The sequence below is a fragment of the Oncorhynchus masou genome, chromosome 28, assembly GCF_036934945.1.
Source record: "Oncorhynchus masou masou isolate Uvic2021 chromosome 28, UVic_Omas_1.1, whole genome shotgun sequence".
In the NCBI taxonomy this organism is placed as follows: domain Eukaryota; kingdom Metazoa; phylum Chordata; class Actinopteri; order Salmoniformes; family Salmonidae; genus Oncorhynchus; species Oncorhynchus masou.
Genome location: NC_088239.1, coordinates 19060538 through 19079137, shown reverse-complemented (window position 1 = coordinate 19079137; position 18600 = coordinate 19060538). Strand labels below are relative to the sequence as shown.

Here is an 18600-nt window from a genome sequence, read left to right as displayed (position 1 = left end):
ACTTTAATGTACTGTACCTTCACAGGAGGATCTCTTGGTTAGAACTATAATGGGTAAGAACAATGGGAGGCATCTGTCCCAGAGGCACAGTCACCTGGTATACCTAGTGGAGGGAGGGAGGGAGGGATAAATCACTGCGGTGACAGCTTCTTAAAGTAATAGCTGGCCTTTAAGGAGGCCCTAAATCTGTGACTTAATGTTCTCCTCAGCTCCTCCTCTTCTCCCACTCTCCCACCTAGCTGCCCTCCTCTTCTCTCTTCTTCCTCTTCATCATACTCATCCTCCACTCTCTTCACTTCTCTTCTTTTCCCTCCCTCCCTCCATCTCTGACATGCCTTTGGTTCTGTGCAGGGTTCGTAATTAGCCCTCTTATTTCTCGCCTGCCTCTTCACCGTAATTAATATTTTATTACATAGATTTTATCGTTAAATAGCGCTGCGCCAAGAGGGTTCGGGGGGCTCCGGAGAAAGTCAGAAGGGAACTTATTGATGCTGTGGAAGCTCTCCTTGTCTGTAATGAGCTATACAGTTCAAAGAGCAGAGGCGACTAGCATATTCACAGGGACCTGCCCCAATATTCTCAAGCAGTTTATGACCGATCGACTCTCCAATGGATGTGGACTAAGCCAGGGGGAAATGTAATTATTGAATATTGAATAGGCCCAACTATTTATAATGCAACCTCCAGTTTGGAGAGCACTCAACCCAACAAACTGTGTTATTTCCAAGACAAACGTTGATTCGGGGCTTTACACAGGTGTGGGCCGTCGGGAATTATGATTGTTGCAAGTGGAGTCAGGACTCTGGAGCTTTCTCGGTTCTTGTTTGCAAGTATTTTCTTCTAGAGATTCTGCTCAGGTGAAAGCAGATGGTTACTTCCTGGAAAGGTCAGAGATCAGCTGAATTTGTTGTACGTTGTCTTTGCACCTCACTCCCCTTTCAGTTCCACTTGACTGTGCATGAGTAACACTCAAGATAAACAGCCTTGAAGTTAGGTCAGCTTAACGTTATGCTCCATTTAAAAGTGACGAAAACAGCAGATGCTGTGCTGTATGCTAGAGCCACCCGGTACAAGCTGCACAAATATTCCATTATGTTATATTATAAAACATCATGGTTAGTTATAAGTATTGACAAAATGAGATGAGTTATGATTGTTGATTTGCTTTTAATTATGATTTATGGGCTGATGGCTTCAGATATCCCGATTAGCCATAACATTTGATTAAATTATATATTTTTTCACATGAACCTTTTTGGGTTGCATTACCATCTCAATTAACTAAAGGATTATTTTGAGCTAATTACAGCAATTATAGTTCTAATGTTGGAGTGTCACAAAGAGGACGGGGATCAAATCAGCAATATTCAAACTCCTATTCAATGTTCATAGTCATATTCAATGTTCATACTCATGTTCAATGTTCATACTTATGTTCAATGTGCATAGTCATGTTCAATGTGCATACTCATTTTCAATGTGCATACTAATTTTCAATGTTTATACTCATGTTCAATGTGCTCATATTCAATGTTCATATTCAATGTTCATACTCATGTTCAATGTTCATGTTCAATGTTCATACTCATGTTCATACTCATGTTCAATGTTCATATTCAATGTCCATACTCATATTCAGTGTTCATATTCAATGTTCATACTCATATTCAGTGTTCATATTCAATGTTCATATTCAATGTTCATACTCATGTTCAATGTTCATATTCAATGTTCATACTCATGTTCAATGTTCATACTCATATTCAATGTTCATATTCAATGTCCATACTCATATTCAATGTTCATAATCATATTCAGTGTTCATATTCAATGTTCATACTCATATCCAATGTTCATATTCAATGTTCATACTCATGTTCAATGTTCATACTCATGTTCAATGTTCATTCTCACATTCAATGTCCATACTCAATTTCAATGTTCATACTCACATTCAATGTTCATATTGAGTGTTCAAACTCATATTCAGTGTTCAATACTCATGTTCAGTGTTCATACTCATGTTCAGTGTTCATACTCATGTTCAGTGTTCATACTCATGTTCAGTGTTCATACTCACGTTCAATGTTCATACTCATGTTCAATGTTCATACTCACATTCAATGTTCATACTCACGTTCAATGTCCATACTCACGTGCAATGTTCATACTCACATGCAATGTTCATACTCATGTTCAATGTTCATACTCATGTTCAATGTTCATACTCACGTTCAATGTTCATACTCACGTTCAATGTTCATACTCACGTTCAATGTTCATACTCATGTTCATACTCATATTCAATGTTCATACTCATATTCATTGTTCATACTCACGTTCAATGTTCATATTCAATGTTCATACTCATGTTCAATGTCAATACTCACGTTCAATGTTCATAATCACGTTCAATGTTCATACTCACGTTCAATGTTCATACTCATGTTCATACTCATATTCAATGTCCATACTCATGTTCATACTCATGTTCAATGTTCATATTGCATGTTCATATTCAATGTTCATACTCATGTTCAATGTTCATATTCAATGGTCATACTCATGCGCAATGTTCATATTCAATGTTCATACTCATGTTCAATGTTCATATTCAATGTTCATACTCATGTTCAATGTTCATACTCATATGCACTGTTCATATTCAATGTTCATACTCATATTCAATGTTCATACTCATGTTCAATGTTCATATTCAATGTTCATGCTCAATGTTCATATTCAATGTTCATACTCATGTTCAATGTTCATACTCATGTTCAATGTTCATACTCATGTTCAATGTTCATACTTATGTTCAATGTTCATACTCATATTCAATGTTCATATCCAATGTTCATACTCATGTTTAATGTTCATACTCATGTTCAATGTTTATTCTCACGTTCAATGTCCATACTCACGTTCAATGTCCATACTCACATTCAATGTCCATACTCACGTTCAATGTCCATACTCACGTTTAATGTCCATACTCACGTTTAATGTCCATACTCACGTTCAATGTTCATACTCACGTTCAATGTTCATACTCACGTTCAATGTTCATACTCACGTTCAATGTTCATACTCACGTTCAATGTTCACACTCACGTTCAAACTCATATTCAGTGTTCAAACTCATATTCAGTGTTCATATTCAATGTTCAAACTCATATTCAGTGTTCATACTCATATTCAGTGTTCATATTCAATGTTCAATGTTCATACTCATATTCAATGTTCATATTCAATGTTCATACTCATATTCAGTGTTCATACTCATATTCAGTGTTCATATTCAATGTTCATGTTCATATTCAATGTTCATGTTCATATTCAATGTTCATGTTCATATTCAATGTTCATACTCATATTCAATGTTCATACTCGCGTTCAATGTTCATACTCACGTTCAATGTTCATACTCACGTTCATACTCATATTCAATGTCCATACTCATATTCAGTGTTCATATTCAATGTTCATACTCATATTCAGTGTTCATATTCAATGTTCAATGTTCATACTCATATTCAATGTTCATATTCAATGTCCATACTCATATTCAGTGTTCATATTCAATGTTCATACTCATATTCAATGTTCATATTCAATGGTCATACTCATATTCAATGGTCATACTCATATTCAATGTCCATGCGCATGTTCAATGTTCATATTCAATATTCATACTCATATTCAATATTCATATTCAATGTTCATACTCATATTCAATGTCCTTACTCACGTTCAATGTTCATACTCATGTTCAATGTTCATACTCACGTTCAATGTTCATACTCACGTTCAATGTGCATATTCAATGTCCATACTCATATTCAATGTCCATACTCATATTCAATGTTCATACGCATGTTCAATGTTCATATTCAATGTTCATATTCAATATTCATACTCATATTCAATGTTCATATTCAATATTCATATTCAATGTTCAAACTCATATTCAATGTTCATACTCATATTCAATGTTCATACGCATGTTCAATGTTCATATTCAATGTTCATACGCATATTCAATGTTCATATTCAATGTTCATATTCAATGTTCATACTCATATTCAATGTTCATGCGCATGTTCAATGTTCATATTCAATATTCATACTCATATTCAATGGTCATACTCACGTTCAATGTTCACTCTCACGTTCAATGCTCATACTCACGTTCAATGTTCATACTCATGTTCAATGTTCATACTCCCGGTCAATGTTCATACTCACAGTCAATATTCATACTCACATTCAATGTCCATATTCAATGTCCATACTTATATTCAATGTTCATACTCACATTCAATGTTCATATTCAATGTCCATACTTATATTCAATGTTCATACTCATATTCAATGGTCATACTCATATTCAGTGTTCATATTCAATGTTCATACTCGTATTCAATGTTCATATTCAGTGTTCAAACTCATATTCAGTGTTCATACTCATATTCAGTGTTCATACTCATATTCAGTGTTCATACTCATATTCAGTGTTCAAACTCATATTCAGTGTTCATACTCATATTCAGTGTTCATACTCATATTCAATGTTCATACTCATTTTCTGTTAACTTATTATGGAAGGTAGTATCTGCTCTTGAATTATCAGAGTACCTATTTGTATATCTGTTCACACACCTTAACCTCATTACCAGTGATGCTGGTCCATTTGCCTCAATGCAATGCAAACTCCTCTCTCCCTCTCTACTCTGTCTACAACCAGACTTTGATAAAGGAGAAGTGAGTGAGAAGAGTGTTTTGACCTTTTAGGTGTTTGAATTATTTAAAGGACAAATAGTGGAGGCCAGGGTACTTTCGAACTCATTTGTCTTGGTGCTGCTCTTTGGGAGGGAGAAAAGAGAGGCTGAATCGTTCCTTCTTATTTTGCTGCTTCTGTTCTGCTGTATTGCGCTCCACTGTGTTTGTGGACTAACACACACACATTGGACTAATAGAGACCCACCTGGCTCCCTCCCTGCCTGCCTGGGCCTACTTGTCATTTCACCTCCATGTTCATTTGTTCCTTCCCTCCCTCCCTGCCAATATCCCAATCTATTGCATTGGAAAAAGGCTTTGGACTTGGGCTTACTTGATCCGTCACCCGCATACTGAAAAAGTACTTTGTCTCCCACCCAATCCTTATCCAGTTCCTATTAATATTGCCTATTGCCTCTGCCGCTTCCCACGGCTTTCTACCCTGCTCTAATTTCTCACCAGAAAGCCTGGTTCAGGGTTGGATCATGGATGTTGATCTCTCTTCTTATAATAAACTTAATTCCAGGCCTGACACGGAATAGGGGGCTGGTGCGCTAGTAGGAACCTTTTTCATATCATTATTATTTGGTACACACTTACAGCCGCGCGCTCATCCCCAGCCAGTGTCAGGGGTTCAGTCGTCAAATATCCTGCACAGTTCCCCCTTTTATTTTATGCCATTTAAATCCCTCCACATAGATGGGATATTGCCCGCCCGACTGCTATCGCTATAGCGCACTGTAAATGAGATGGCGGTCTATTTCTCTGGGTTGCTAGGCTGCAGGCTTTACTGAGTTAATTAAAGCTGGGCTGTGTTCGCTAAGTCAGAGAGAGAGGAAGAGGGAGAGACCCCCTTGCCAATACTAAAGCGTGTCACCACCTCCACCAACCCCAAGTGCGAGAGTCTCTATCATCCCAATGCTAACAGATTTTTGCTTCTATCCAGTACAGTATATTATGGAAACCTATGGAGCATGTATTATATAGAATACAAAAGCGCTCATTGCAAGGCTAAACACTACATGATCAAAAGTACGTGGACACCTGCATGTCAAACATCTCATTCCAAAATCATGGTCATTAATATGGAGTTTCCCCCCCCCCCCTTTGATGCTATAACAGTCTCCACTCTTCTGGGAAGGCTTTCCACTAGATGTTGGAACATTGCTGCAGGGACTTGCTTCCATTCAGCTACAAGAGCATTAGTGAGGTCGGGCACTGATGTTGGGCGATTAGGCCTGGCTCGCAGTCGGTGTTTCAATTCATCCCAAAGGTGTTCAATGTGGTTGAGGTCATGGATCTGTGCAGGCCAGTCAAATTCTTCCACACCAATCTCCACAAACTATTTCTGTATGGAACTTGCTTTGTGTACGGGGGGCACAAATCAGCCTGACTAACCAGTGTCTGTATGTAGCCTCACTACTTTTATAGCCTCGCTACTGTATATAGCCTGTCTTTTAACTGTTTTATTTCTCTACCTACCTATTGTTCACCTAATACCTTTTTTGCACTATTGGTTAGAGCTTGTAAGTAAGCATTTCACTGTACCTGTTGTATTCGGCGCACCTGACAAATAAACTTTGATTTGATTTGTCATACTGAAACAGGAAAAGGCCTTCCCCAAACTGTTGCCAGAATGTTGGAAGCACAGAATTGTCTAGAATGTCATTGAATGCTGTAGTGTTAAGATTTCACTTCACTGGAACTAAGGGGCCTAGCCCAAACCATGAAAAACAGCACCAGACCATTATTCCTCATCCACCAAACTTTACAGTTGGCAGTATGCATTCAGGCAGATGGCGTTGTCCTGGTATCTGCCAAATCCAGATTTGTTCATCGGACTGCCAGATGGCATGATTCATCACTCCAGAGAATGCGTTTCCACTGCTCCAGAGTCCAATGGTGGCGAGCTTTACACCACTCAAGCTGACACGTGGTATTGCTCATGGTGATCCCATTTCATGAAGCTCTCGACAAACAGTTCTTGTGCTGATGTTGCTTCCAGAGACTGTTCAGAACTCAGTAGTGAGTGTTGCAACCGTGGACAGATGATTATGTATGTGCTACGCGCAGCAGCGGTTCTACATACAACAGCGGTTCTGTTCTGTGAGCTTGTGTGGCCTACCACTTTGCGGCTGAGCCGTTGTTGCTCCTAGATGTTTCCATTTCACAATAACAGCACTTACAGTTGACTGGGGGCAGCAAAAGCAGGGCAGAAATTTTTACAAACTAACTTGTTGGAAATGTGGCATGCTATGGCGGTGCCACGTTGAATGTCACTGAGGAGTCATGCTTTGTCGTTTTACTTTTAACATTTGCATATGTTTTCTAATAAAAGGGTAGACTGCAGGACTTGAGGTTGCTCGTGAAAGTGTTTTCAGCGGAGAAACACAAACTGCAGCTCATGTAAACTATGCCCTTTGAACTAGTGGAAATGGGATTCTGTCATCGTTAATTAACGTGTTCCGTATTTTTCTCAATCTGGTTCAGTTTGGCAATTTCATTAATACACAATAATGGATTAAAGATACAACCAAGGAAAATCGAAACCTAGCAGGCAGAGATTTCTTTGATCCTTTCATGTTTGAAAAGATGTGGCCTTGACATACAGTATGTAATGATGGGCCAGTAATCAAATAAAGACACAAATGAAACTGGAGTTAACATTCAGGGAACTGCCAAAGTAATGGAATACACTTGAGTAATGAGGATTACACAGTATATTGGATGTGCTTCCAAACAGGTGTCGTGTCTTGTGGTTGCTGAGTTAATTAAGCCCTTACGATCATTTATAAAAATTCTAGGCACACTATTATTTTGGCCATTATTTTGGCTACCGTGGCTATGCCCCCATAGGATGACAATGCCCCTATCCACAGGGCAGGAGTGGTCACTGAATGGTTTGATGAGCATGAAAATGATGTAAACCATATGCCGTGGCCATCTCAGTCACCAGATCTCAACCCAGTTGAAAACTTATGGGAGATTCTGGAGCGGTGCCTGAGACAGCGTTTTCAACCACCATCAACAAAACACCACATTAGGGAATGTTTTGTGTGAAGAATGGTGTCACATCTCTCCAATATATTTCCAGACACTTGTAGAATCCAAGGTGCGAAGGTGCATTGAAGCTGTTCTGGTTCATGGTGGCCCAATGCTCTATTAAGACACTTTATGTTGGCATTTTCTTTATCTTGGCATTTACCTGTAAATTGACCTCTGCCGAGTCCACAACAATCAAATCTTCTGTTCTTCAAGGGAAATGGGAAGGGAGCCTGTGCTGCGACTTCCACTCTTGGACGTTAACAAGGCAACACCACATACTATCCATTATATAGACCAGATACTCCGCTCTAACAATGAAAAATGGCTTCAAAAATGGAAGGCAGTTGGGAAGAGGCAAGATCAGGTGGGACCAATCGAGCCAATGTGAGGGCAGATACGCTAGTTACCACAGCCACAAAGTCATGGACTAACGGGCTATATCGTAAAAAAATAATGAAAGCAAACATTTTGCTTTTTGATCATAATTTAGGGTTAAGCGTAAGGTTAGCAGTGTGGTTAGGTTTAAAATCACATTTTAAGAAGAGAAATTCTAGAAATAATCGGAGATGATGACTTTGTGGCTGTGGTAACTTGTGACGACCAGGCACAACTCTGATAGGTTTTTTTTCTCAAAGTTGCCAGGATGTCGTGTGTTCTACTTGTATCAGTACACTCGTAACAACCAAATCATTACGAAACTTCTATTCGATCAAATAAGCCACACATAACAAATAAGCCACACAAAAAATTTAAGAACCAAATTCGACACATTGACCTCCATACAAAAACTCCTTGCTTGGTGAGAAATAAACATAAAAACCGAACCTGCTGGAGAAGAGGTTTTGGGCCCAGTTATCTTCCTCTCTGGCGACACTCCATTTTAACTGCTCCTCCACATTAACTGGATTGGTTGAACAGTGCAGAAGAGAACCTCCCCCAACAGTATTATTCTTCTCATCAAGACCAGTATGTCGGGGATAATTTTCAGGCAATACTTTTACACCTGCTACGTTATGTTACCTGTGAAATGTGGTCCTTATTTTACATAGATTCCAAGTGTTATTTTGATGGGGGGGGGATTACTGGGATGCACTTCAATGTTGTGGTTAAAAGGGCTAAATACGTATATTTAATTGATTGATCTCTTTCTCCCTTTCCCCGGCAGTAAGTACCAGGTGGTTGTGGAGGAAGAGCGCCCCCGGAGGGCACGGAGGGTGGCAGAGATCCTGCGCTGCTACCCGGTGCCCATTCACTTCCAGAACGCCACCGTGCTCAACTCACAGTATTACTTCACGGCCGAGCTGCCCATGGGCGACATCAAAACCCCCGTACCCTTCTGCATCGGAGACAACCGCACCTACAACGGCTACTGGAACGCCCCCCTCCTCCCCCACAAGAGCTACAGCATCTACTACCAGGCTGTCAGCACAGCTAATGGGGTGAGTGCTTGGGGAGATGTTGGGGTGGGGATTGGCTGCTGGGCTATGTCCCAGAGGCTGCTTATCGATTGGTTGGCTTGACATGTCAATCATAGCTCGTTCACGCCCCACAACAAGGTTGGATGTTAAACTGATGCAATGTCTTTTAACTGATGCTTTTAACAGCTTTACAAAAGCCCATTTTGAATTAATTTGCACTTATTGTTAATATCTGATATTGAACCCCTTAAACTAAATAGTCCTCATTTTGAAAAGAAAATGGCCTCTTATTTAAAAGCACCAAGTAGAAATAGGATCCTCACATCAATGTGGCATTATGGAACCGTCTGATGGATTGCTATTTTTAAGTGCGTTCTTTCTTGGTCATCTACATTTTGTCCCACGCCCTCACAGCCAGGGTTAACATGACCACTCTCATCTGCTGTCACCTACTACTGTAGGAGACAACATTGCCACCAAAAACCTACATAAAGTTCAACCTACCACTAAAGTTCCATCACTTCCCCATTCGCAGCCACTGTGAAAACACCGGTCTGAAACAGACAACAGAGCAAACTGTACGAGTGCGGAAAATGAAGATCAATGAACAGGCACAACAAGACTCTCCTTCAAGGCCTATTTGATAACCAATCCTGCATCATAATGGTCAATAACCCAGTATTCCAACCAACCCGATTATACCCCCACCCTCCTAACCGCTATAGTGCACTGTCTGTGGGGGAGTACAGGCCAGCACAGCCAGCAGCCAGAGGCCAGACAACCCTTTTATCAATGACCTGCTGCTCAGATAGTAAAAAATTCAAGTACGGCCATTCACAAATGCATTAGACACTTTGGCCTAATTGGAAAAAATGTAACTATCCACCCTTTTAAATGCTAATAAATTAGTCCTATTGAAAAGCCCATCCTTTTTCCTCCTCTCCTCCGCTCTCTTCCTCTCCTCCGCTCTCTTCCTCTCCTCCGCTCTCTTCCTCTCCTCTGCTCTCTTCCTCTCCTCCGCTCTCTTCCTCTGCTCTCTTCCTCTCCTCCGCTTTCCTCCTCTCCTCCGCTTTCCTCCTCTCCTCCACTTTCCTCCTCTCCTCCACTTTCCTCCTCTCCTCCGCTTTCCTCCTCTCCTCCACTTTCCTCCTTTCCTCTGCTCTCTTCCTCTCCTCCGCTTTCCTCCTCTCCTCCGCTTTCCTCCTCTCCTCCGCTCTCTTCCTCTGCTCTCTTCCTCTCCTCCGCTTTCCTCCTCTCCTCCGCTTTCCTCCTCTCCTCCACTTTCCTCCTCTCCTCCACTTTCCTCCTCTCCTCCGCTTTCCTCCTCTCCTCCACTTTCCTCCTTTCCTCTGCTCTCAAACTCGGGCCATTAGATAATTCACTGCCTCTAATTGGAGAAAGACTATCCAGGGGGGGTTGGGTGGGTGTGTGGGTGAGACCAGGCTTGTCTCGTCTCGGTGCTTTGGTCTCACCTTCTGGTGGGGGGAGCAGGGATACACACTAACCCCCTAATGGAGGTCTGGGAGAGGAGTGGGATGTTACGCCGTCTGACTCCTACTATTGCTAATAGGGTGCTGTGGGGCAGTAGGGGAGCAGCTAGCAGTACAGCTCTGTGTGTCTCTGATAATACGCACACATTACAGTTGAATCCTCTGTGTGTGTTTGAGTCTCTGATAATACACACACATTACAGTTGAATCCTCTGTGTGTGTATGTGAGTCTCTGATAATACACACACATTACAGTTGAATCCTCTGTGTGTGTATGTGAGTATCTGATAATACACACACATTACAGTTGAATCCTCTGTGTGTAATAGCTGTTGGAAGGAGTGGAGGACCAATGTGTAGAGTGGTACGTGTTCATCTTTATTTATTGAACTGAACACTGATTAACAAACATAACAAAGAGAATGAACGAAAACCGAAACAGTTCTGTCTGGTGCAGAAAGACACAAAACAGAAAACAACTACCCACAAAAACCCTATGGGGAAAAGCTACCTAAGCATGGTTCTCAATCAGAGACAACGATCGACAGCTGTCCCTGATTGAGAACCATACCCGGCCAAAACAAAGAAATACAAACGCATAGAAAAAGAACATAGAATGCCCACCCAAATCACACCCTGACCAACCCAAAACTAGAGGCATAAAAAGCTCTCTACGGTCAAGGAATGACTGTGAGTCTCTGATAATACACACACATTACAGTTGAATCCTCTGTGTGTGTATGTGAGTCTCTGATAATACACACACATTACAGTAGAAGCCTCTGTGCTGACATTTTAAACAGGAGACAGTTTCCCCACAAATTGCTGGGGAGGCTAGAGAGTAGATCAGTAGGTCCTGGGTCTCTCTTATGAGAAGAGAGAGAGGAGGGGAGGGAGGGAGAGAGACTGAAAATAACAACATTTCCCTTCCCCTCAGCCTTTTGGCCTCAGTTCAGATCAGAGAAAGGACACCAGCCTCCATGAGGCAGACTGGCATATTGGAGGGGAAACGGCATTTAATACTGAATTTAGCTGTAAGACCTAACTGAAAATGGAGATGTTCACATTTTGTTAGTTTAAGCCAGGTATTCTAATCCTAGATTCTAAGTGATCTGAATCATTCTAACTAAATTACAGCCAGCTATTCCATTTACATGCTAGTATCTCATTAAGTGCTGGTGTCATTTGCCATATGGCAGGATCTGGCTCCAATGTCATCAAGCAGCCCTAGCAGACAAGTCTCTTCTTCTCGTCCCCTTGTTGCTCCAGAGCTTTCTCCACTCCCCACCTGAGTCCCAAACTCACACCATCCTCCTGGTTGTTTTAATTATTCAGCACACTCCACAGTTTAATTTGTCGTCTCCTCAATAATGCAACAAGCCACACAAGAGCATTTTGCTGTCATAAAACACGGGGGGATTTAAGCATAAGCCCCAAGTCACTTTCCTCAACCGCTTGAATATTCATGCGTCGTTGCTTTTCTGTGTTTTGTTGCTTCCACGTTTGTAAGACGAGCGAAAGCAAAACCGGGGTGGGTGAGCGTGTTTCAACAGTTATTAGGTTCCCAGTCACAGCCATACTCTGTCCACCATCACAGGGTGATTTACAGTATAGCTAGCTCCACTATGGACATTTGAGGTGTGCACACCCACATCTAATGTATACTGTATGTGCATATGTTCCTGTGAATATCTCTGTGTACATACTGTATGTGCCCACTTGTATGTGAACACGTGTGTATGGAGCCTGAAGGTCGTGCTTGACTCTGGCTATAAACTGTAGAGAACACACAGGCATGGTGTAGTTGCAGACTAGTCTCTGACAGCTGGCTGCTAGATGCCAAGCGAAGGTGCTGATCCACAGCCTCTCTCTCTCTCTCTCCCCTTTGTTTTACACCCCAGTCTGTCTCAGCAGATTGGAAGGAGCACAGCCTGACTGAGGCAGCAGGCCCTACACAGCCCTGACAGCTACATATGTTGCAATTTGTTGTGGCTGAGAACTGATGCCTTTTCCCATTTTTGTCCCTCTCTTTCTTTTTTTTTCTCCCCTCGCAGGAGACCAAAATCGATTGTGTACGAGTGGCCACTAAAGGTAGGACTGGCTCCGTTGCATGAAAGTAATCTACCCACCGTTGATTGAAATGTGTTTCCCCTCTATCACACACACACACACACACACCTGAACGTTGCCAAGGTTTATTTTGGTGCGACCACAGGACTATAATGTTGTTGGCAGCTTTTCTTCTTATCGGCTACTCATGCTTTTCAGACTAATGTTTGGTCACTCACCTTGCTTCCTCTCACTCAATTTGATAGTGTACTTGTGTAAAGTGTTGTTAGGTTCTAATTCTCAGAGTACAAACTCAACGGACACTATAAAAGCTCAAACAAAAGTTTATTCTTCTCAGAGGGTCAATACAGCTGCATTAGACAAAGACAGGGTTTCATCCGTGGTAGTGTACATACCCCACTCCTCCTTATCATTAGACATTGCATCCTTATTTTGCTAGGCAGGGACCTAAGTGATATGTGCCTTAAACAGTTCCTCCCCTTGTCAGTACTGCACTCAGCCCCTCCCAAGCTTCCTTATGGCACCCCTGATGTCTCTATTATACCTAATGATGAATAATATAACTAATGATTTAATAATAGTTCAAGCTCAGAAATCCAAACCTATCTGTGTTAAGTCATAAGCATTGGGCATTTTCCTATTAACAATGTCCTCTACGCAAAAGCTTAAGTCACATTAAGCACACAACAGTAGCAGATTAAGTTTTAAGTACTATTAATAGATTAAGTTTTAAGTAATAACTTAAGTCACTTTTTTTTATCTTAGACCTTGCAGTATTCAGTCAAATACGTTTTTGTTTTCGAACAGAACCAAAAATTCCCACCAAAATAAATGAAGTTACTATTCCACTCTAAGGACTGTAACCTGTCCATTAGTCAGTAGCACACCTAACAGTATGGGTTGGCTATACCATGTCTAGTGCTAGTAGCCTCCAGGCCATAGGACTGAGCTTTGCTAGCCAAAAGGCATGTGCCCTAACTTTCACAAACCACCTCCCCATAATGGGAGATGTGTACCAATCGTAGGAAAGGGGAAACATTTACACTACCTGTCAAAAGTTTTAGAACACCTACTCTTTCAAGGGTTTTTCTTTATTTTGACTATTTTCTACATTGTAGAATAATAGTGAAGACCTCAAAACTATGAAATAACACTTATGGAATCATGTAGTAACCAAAAAAAGTGTTACACAAATAAAAAATAAATGTTATTTCAGATTCTTCAAATAGCCTGTATACCCCCCTACCTATTTACAACACAACTGATCAAATGCATTAAGAAGGAAATCAATTCCACAAATAAATGTTTAACAAGACACACCTGTCACATTTCAGGTGACTATCTCATGAAGCTGGTTGAGAGAATGCCAAGAGTGTGCAAAGCTGTCATCAAGGCAAAGGATAGCTACTTTGAAGAATCTCAAATAGTAAATATATTTAGATTTGTTTAACACTTGTTTTGGTTACTACATGATTCCATGTGTGATATTTCATAGTTTTGATGTCTTCACTATTCTACAAACTTTTGACCGGTAGTGTATATTGGCGGCAGATGGTCAGAGTTCTCATTGCCCCCCTATTTTCTGACCCCCCCCTCCCACTGTGAAACATTAGCATATTCGATTCCAGTGGTGCTACTTAGCAAGCCGCACCATCCATTCTCTACCACTAGCCAGGCGTTGGTGCGCCGCTGCTCTGCAATGTAATTGTGTACAGATGGTAGATAATCTATTTGCCTTACTCCATGCCATCTCTCTTTCTCACGGTGCCAAGACTGGGCTATAATGCTATATGCTAATGAGCGCTATCTCCTGTGTTGTTTCCAACACTTTTTAGCCACGGACGCTAAACAAGTTTGAGTTTGAATCCCCCTTTTTCACATCATAGAAAGGACTGTTTCGAAACTTTTTTTTCTCTTTTTTTCTTTGCTATCGTTTATGGCATTTTAATTTTTAATTTGTTTTTATTGGACCTGAGCATTGTCACTTTAAGAGGAGCATCAGCTAATAGGTTCTCTGACTCTTGGGGTACCTGACAGTCATAGTGGTGGCAGCCAATCGGATATCCCAAGTTTTTTTTTGGTGCGGGACTGACCGTACAGATGGCCATAAGCATGACAGTGAACTAAATATTGAGGCAATTAGCGGCTCATAGCTCCCTCAGGTTTTTTTCACCTTTATTTAACCAGGTAGGCTAGTTGAGAAAAAGTTCTCATTTGCAACTGCGACCTGGCCAAGATAAAGCATAGCAGTGTGAACAGACAACACAGATTTACACATGGAGTAAACAATTAAGAAGTCAATAACACAGTAGAAAAAAAAGAGAGTCTATATACATTGTGTGCAAAAGGCATGAGGAAGTGGGCGAATAATTACAATTTTGCAGATTAACACTGGAGTGATAAATGATCAGATGGTCATGTACAGGTAGAGATATTGGTGTGCAAAAGAGCAGAGAAGTAAATAAATAAAAACAGTATGGGGATGAGGTAGGTAAAAATGGGTGGGCTATTTACCGATAGACTATGTACAGCTGCAGCGATCGGTTAGCTGCTCAGATAGCAGATGTTTGAAGTTGGTGAGGGAGATAAAAGTCTCCAACTTCAGCGATTTTTGCAATTCGTTCCAGTCACAGGCAGCAGAGAACTGGAATGAAAGGCGGCCAAATGAGGTGTTGGCTTTAGGGATGATCAGTGAGATACACCTGCTGGAGCGCGTGCTACGGGTGGGTGTTGCCATCGTGACCAGTGAACTGAGATAAGGCGGAGCTTTACCTAGCATGGACTTGTAGATGACCTGGAGCCAGTGGGTCTGGCGACGAATATGTAGCGAGGGCCAGCCGACTAGAGCATACAGGTCGTAGTGGTGGGTGGTATAAGGTGCTTTAGTAACAAAACGGATGGCACTGTGATAAACTGCATCCAGTTTGCTGAGTAGAGTGTTGGAAGCTATTTTGTTAGTTCCCTCATGGTGTTCACAAGCACACAACACAAACAAGTCATCAACCAAGCTTCTGCAATGATTACTAATGTATAGAAACATAACCGTTACATAACAAATGCCAAGTTTGTGAACGATACAGTATGTCATTTTCTGTTCCTCCCTGTGAGAGGTCTCTCTCTCTGAGTCTCTTGGCTTCAGCCCTGCCCTCTTCTTCTTCTCTCTCTTCCTGCATGTTGGCCTGGAACAACTTCTTCTTTTGCCTTAGCTGCCATAATCGTGACTCAGCTCACCACTCCCTACATACGCATCGCCCCCGCGGCTGGCGACAACCAACTAACAGGTCAGACCGCCTCTACTACTGCCCAGCTCTCTCTCTCCTCTCCTGTGTGTGTGTGTGTGTGTGTGTGTGTGTGTGTGTGTGTGTGTGTGTGTGTGTGTGTGTGTGTGTGTGTGTGTGTGTGTGTGTGTGTGTGTGTGTGTGTGTGTGTGTGTGTGTGTGTGTGTGTGTGTGTCAGCATCCATTACTTTTGTGTTTGATTTCTAGTGTCTTTTGTTTGTGCCTTATAACTTTTTATAGCCGCTATGTCTGTTTGTGTTACATTGTGTAGCGCGTGTCTGTTTAAGTGTTAAAAAACAGGATGTGCAGTGACATGTTGTTTGGGAGACCGTCAATGGTTAACTAGGTTACCAGATATCTTGATTTCCACCATAGAGTTGACTTAATATTCATACCCGCCCTTCGTCAGTATTCATCGTATTCATATCCTACAAGGAGTTTGGTACCTGGAACACCTGCTTGTGTTGCAAAAACATAGAATTACATTTTCATTCAAGGGTGATGTACGAGTTAAGCGAGGGGGAAAAAATATCAATATGGGCCTCGGGAAGTGAGCAATAAGCAGAGAAGCTGCACACTGGCACGACAAAGCCATCCTGTTTAACCTGCTGTCAGAAAATTACATTTCAATATTTACCAGGCAGCTGCAGCATCAAAGGAAAGATGAAAACTTTCCGCCTTCTGTTTATACGAGAAGACATACGATTCTTCCCAGTCACACAGTCAGACACTGTGAAATGCAAAATGGTTTCCTGTAAAATATTTAACCATTGGATGTTTTTGGCTTGTGAAGCGTCACAGGGAATGAACAGGACTTTTGAGGGGCAGAAAGGGGAATATTCGGACGACACAATGTCAAAAGTACTGATGGAAAAGACAAGTTGTTACAATATGCAACACTGTTTGACACTTACAATTTTCAGTTTCCACCAAAAGTTATGACACCAACAACTGCAGTTAACATGTATTAGGGTTGTCATGGTGCCAGAATCGCAAAACTATAATACCTGTTTTTTCTTGGTATCGACACAAAGCAGACTGAACTTTAAAAACCTCCTGTGTGTAAAATATTGTGTGCTATAGCTCTGGGTGACAATATAAGGCTGGTCGTTTCCAACACTAGGACGATACTGTTATTTTGACAACCCTGTGGTATTTATAATGACTTATTAAAGCATGAGTCAGATACAGCTCATTTCAGTAAGGCTGGATGGACAGCAAAATCAACAACATCGGTTTTGTCTCTAGATAGCAGTGACCTGGCGGGGGTCGTTGACTATAATTAGTTGTATTTACAGTGTCCTGGGGACTTGTTAAGCTGAAAGCCGTGGAGGCCGCTGTGTGTTGTTAACCAGCTGTTGCAATGTTTCAGACACTGACGTTGACAGTCCCTCCTACACAGAGCTACCGAGACCACACTATCCCCCAAAGCACCTCGCTTAGTTTGAGTTTGACATGAAACGGCCACGCTGAAAGCCCCAAAGCCCTGCTCCTTTCTCCAAAGCTGGAGATATCTGCCGTTTAGAGTTTTAAACTTAAAAACAACCAGTGTTTTCTGCCTCTCTAGGCATTCAGTTTTCTAATGACCCATAAACAGATGTCAAGGAGAGAATTTAGAAAAGAAGTAGAAAAGTTTGGAGTGAAAGTTAATAGTTGAAAAGTCCAACACAGCTGGAGATGTTTTTACGTTTCCCGAACACAAACTGGAGATGGCAAGTGTGTCAATCTGACCTTGACTGTTCGGTCTTTACTTATTTAAAAACTCTTCTCATGTAAATGACTATTTTCTATACTTTTGCACACACAAGGTCTACCTTAAAGTGAGTGTTCAAAACATTAGGAACACCTACTCTTTTCATGACATAGACTGACCAGTTGAGTCCAGGTGAAAACTATGATCCCTTATTGATGTGACTTGTTAAATCCACTTCAATCAGTGTAGATGAAGAGGAGGAGACAGGTTAAATAAGGATTTTTAAGCCTTGAGACAATTGAGACATGGATTGTATATGTGTGCCATTCAGAGGGTGAATGGGCAAGATTGAATTGCCTTTGAACAGGGTATGGTAGCTGGTGCCAGGCACACCGGTTTGAGTGTATCAAGAGCTGATACGCTGCTCGGTTTTTCATGCTCAACAGTTTCCTGTGTGTATTGTAAATAAGAATTTGTTCTTAACTGATTTACCTAGTTAAATAAAAATAAATGAATAAAAAAACAAAAATGAAGAATGGTCCACCACCCAAAGGACATCCAGCCACAAGACAAAACTGTGGGAAACATTGGAGTCAACATGGGCCAGCAACCCTGTGGAACGCTTTCCACACCTTGTAGAGTCCATGCCCTGACAAATTGAGACTGTTTTGAGGGCAAAAGGCAGCTCCATATTAGGAAGGTGTTCCTAATGTTTTGTCAGTGTATAACAGAGGCAGAAGTCCACCTTATTGCTTTCCTTGAAGGTTTTTCCCTCACCACCTAAATCCTTCAGTAGATCTATTGTTATCCAGCTAAAAAGGCATCTT

General features: G+C 41.3%; 1 protein-coding gene across 10 annotated transcripts in view; it reads left to right on the top strand.

Moving 5' to 3' along the window:
• LOC135517303 (receptor-type tyrosine-protein phosphatase mu-like) overlaps window positions 1-18600 on the top strand; it is a 288195-nt gene that overhangs the window by 176187 nt on the left and 93408 nt on the right. For 6 of the 10 annotated variants that reach the window (XM_064941483.1, XM_064941477.1, XM_064941476.1 and 3 more), the window contains exons 12-14: window positions 8990-9263; window positions 12787-12823; window positions 16009-16083. In XM_064941483.1, the coding sequence (XP_064797555.1) occupies window positions 8990-9263; window positions 12787-12823; window positions 16009-16083 (386 nt within the window). The remainder of the gene's footprint in view (window positions 1-8989; window positions 9264-12786; window positions 12824-16008; window positions 16084-18600) is intronic. The other 4 variants (XM_064941482.1, XM_064941481.1, XM_064941484.1 and 1 more) reach the window with 1 other exon arrangement.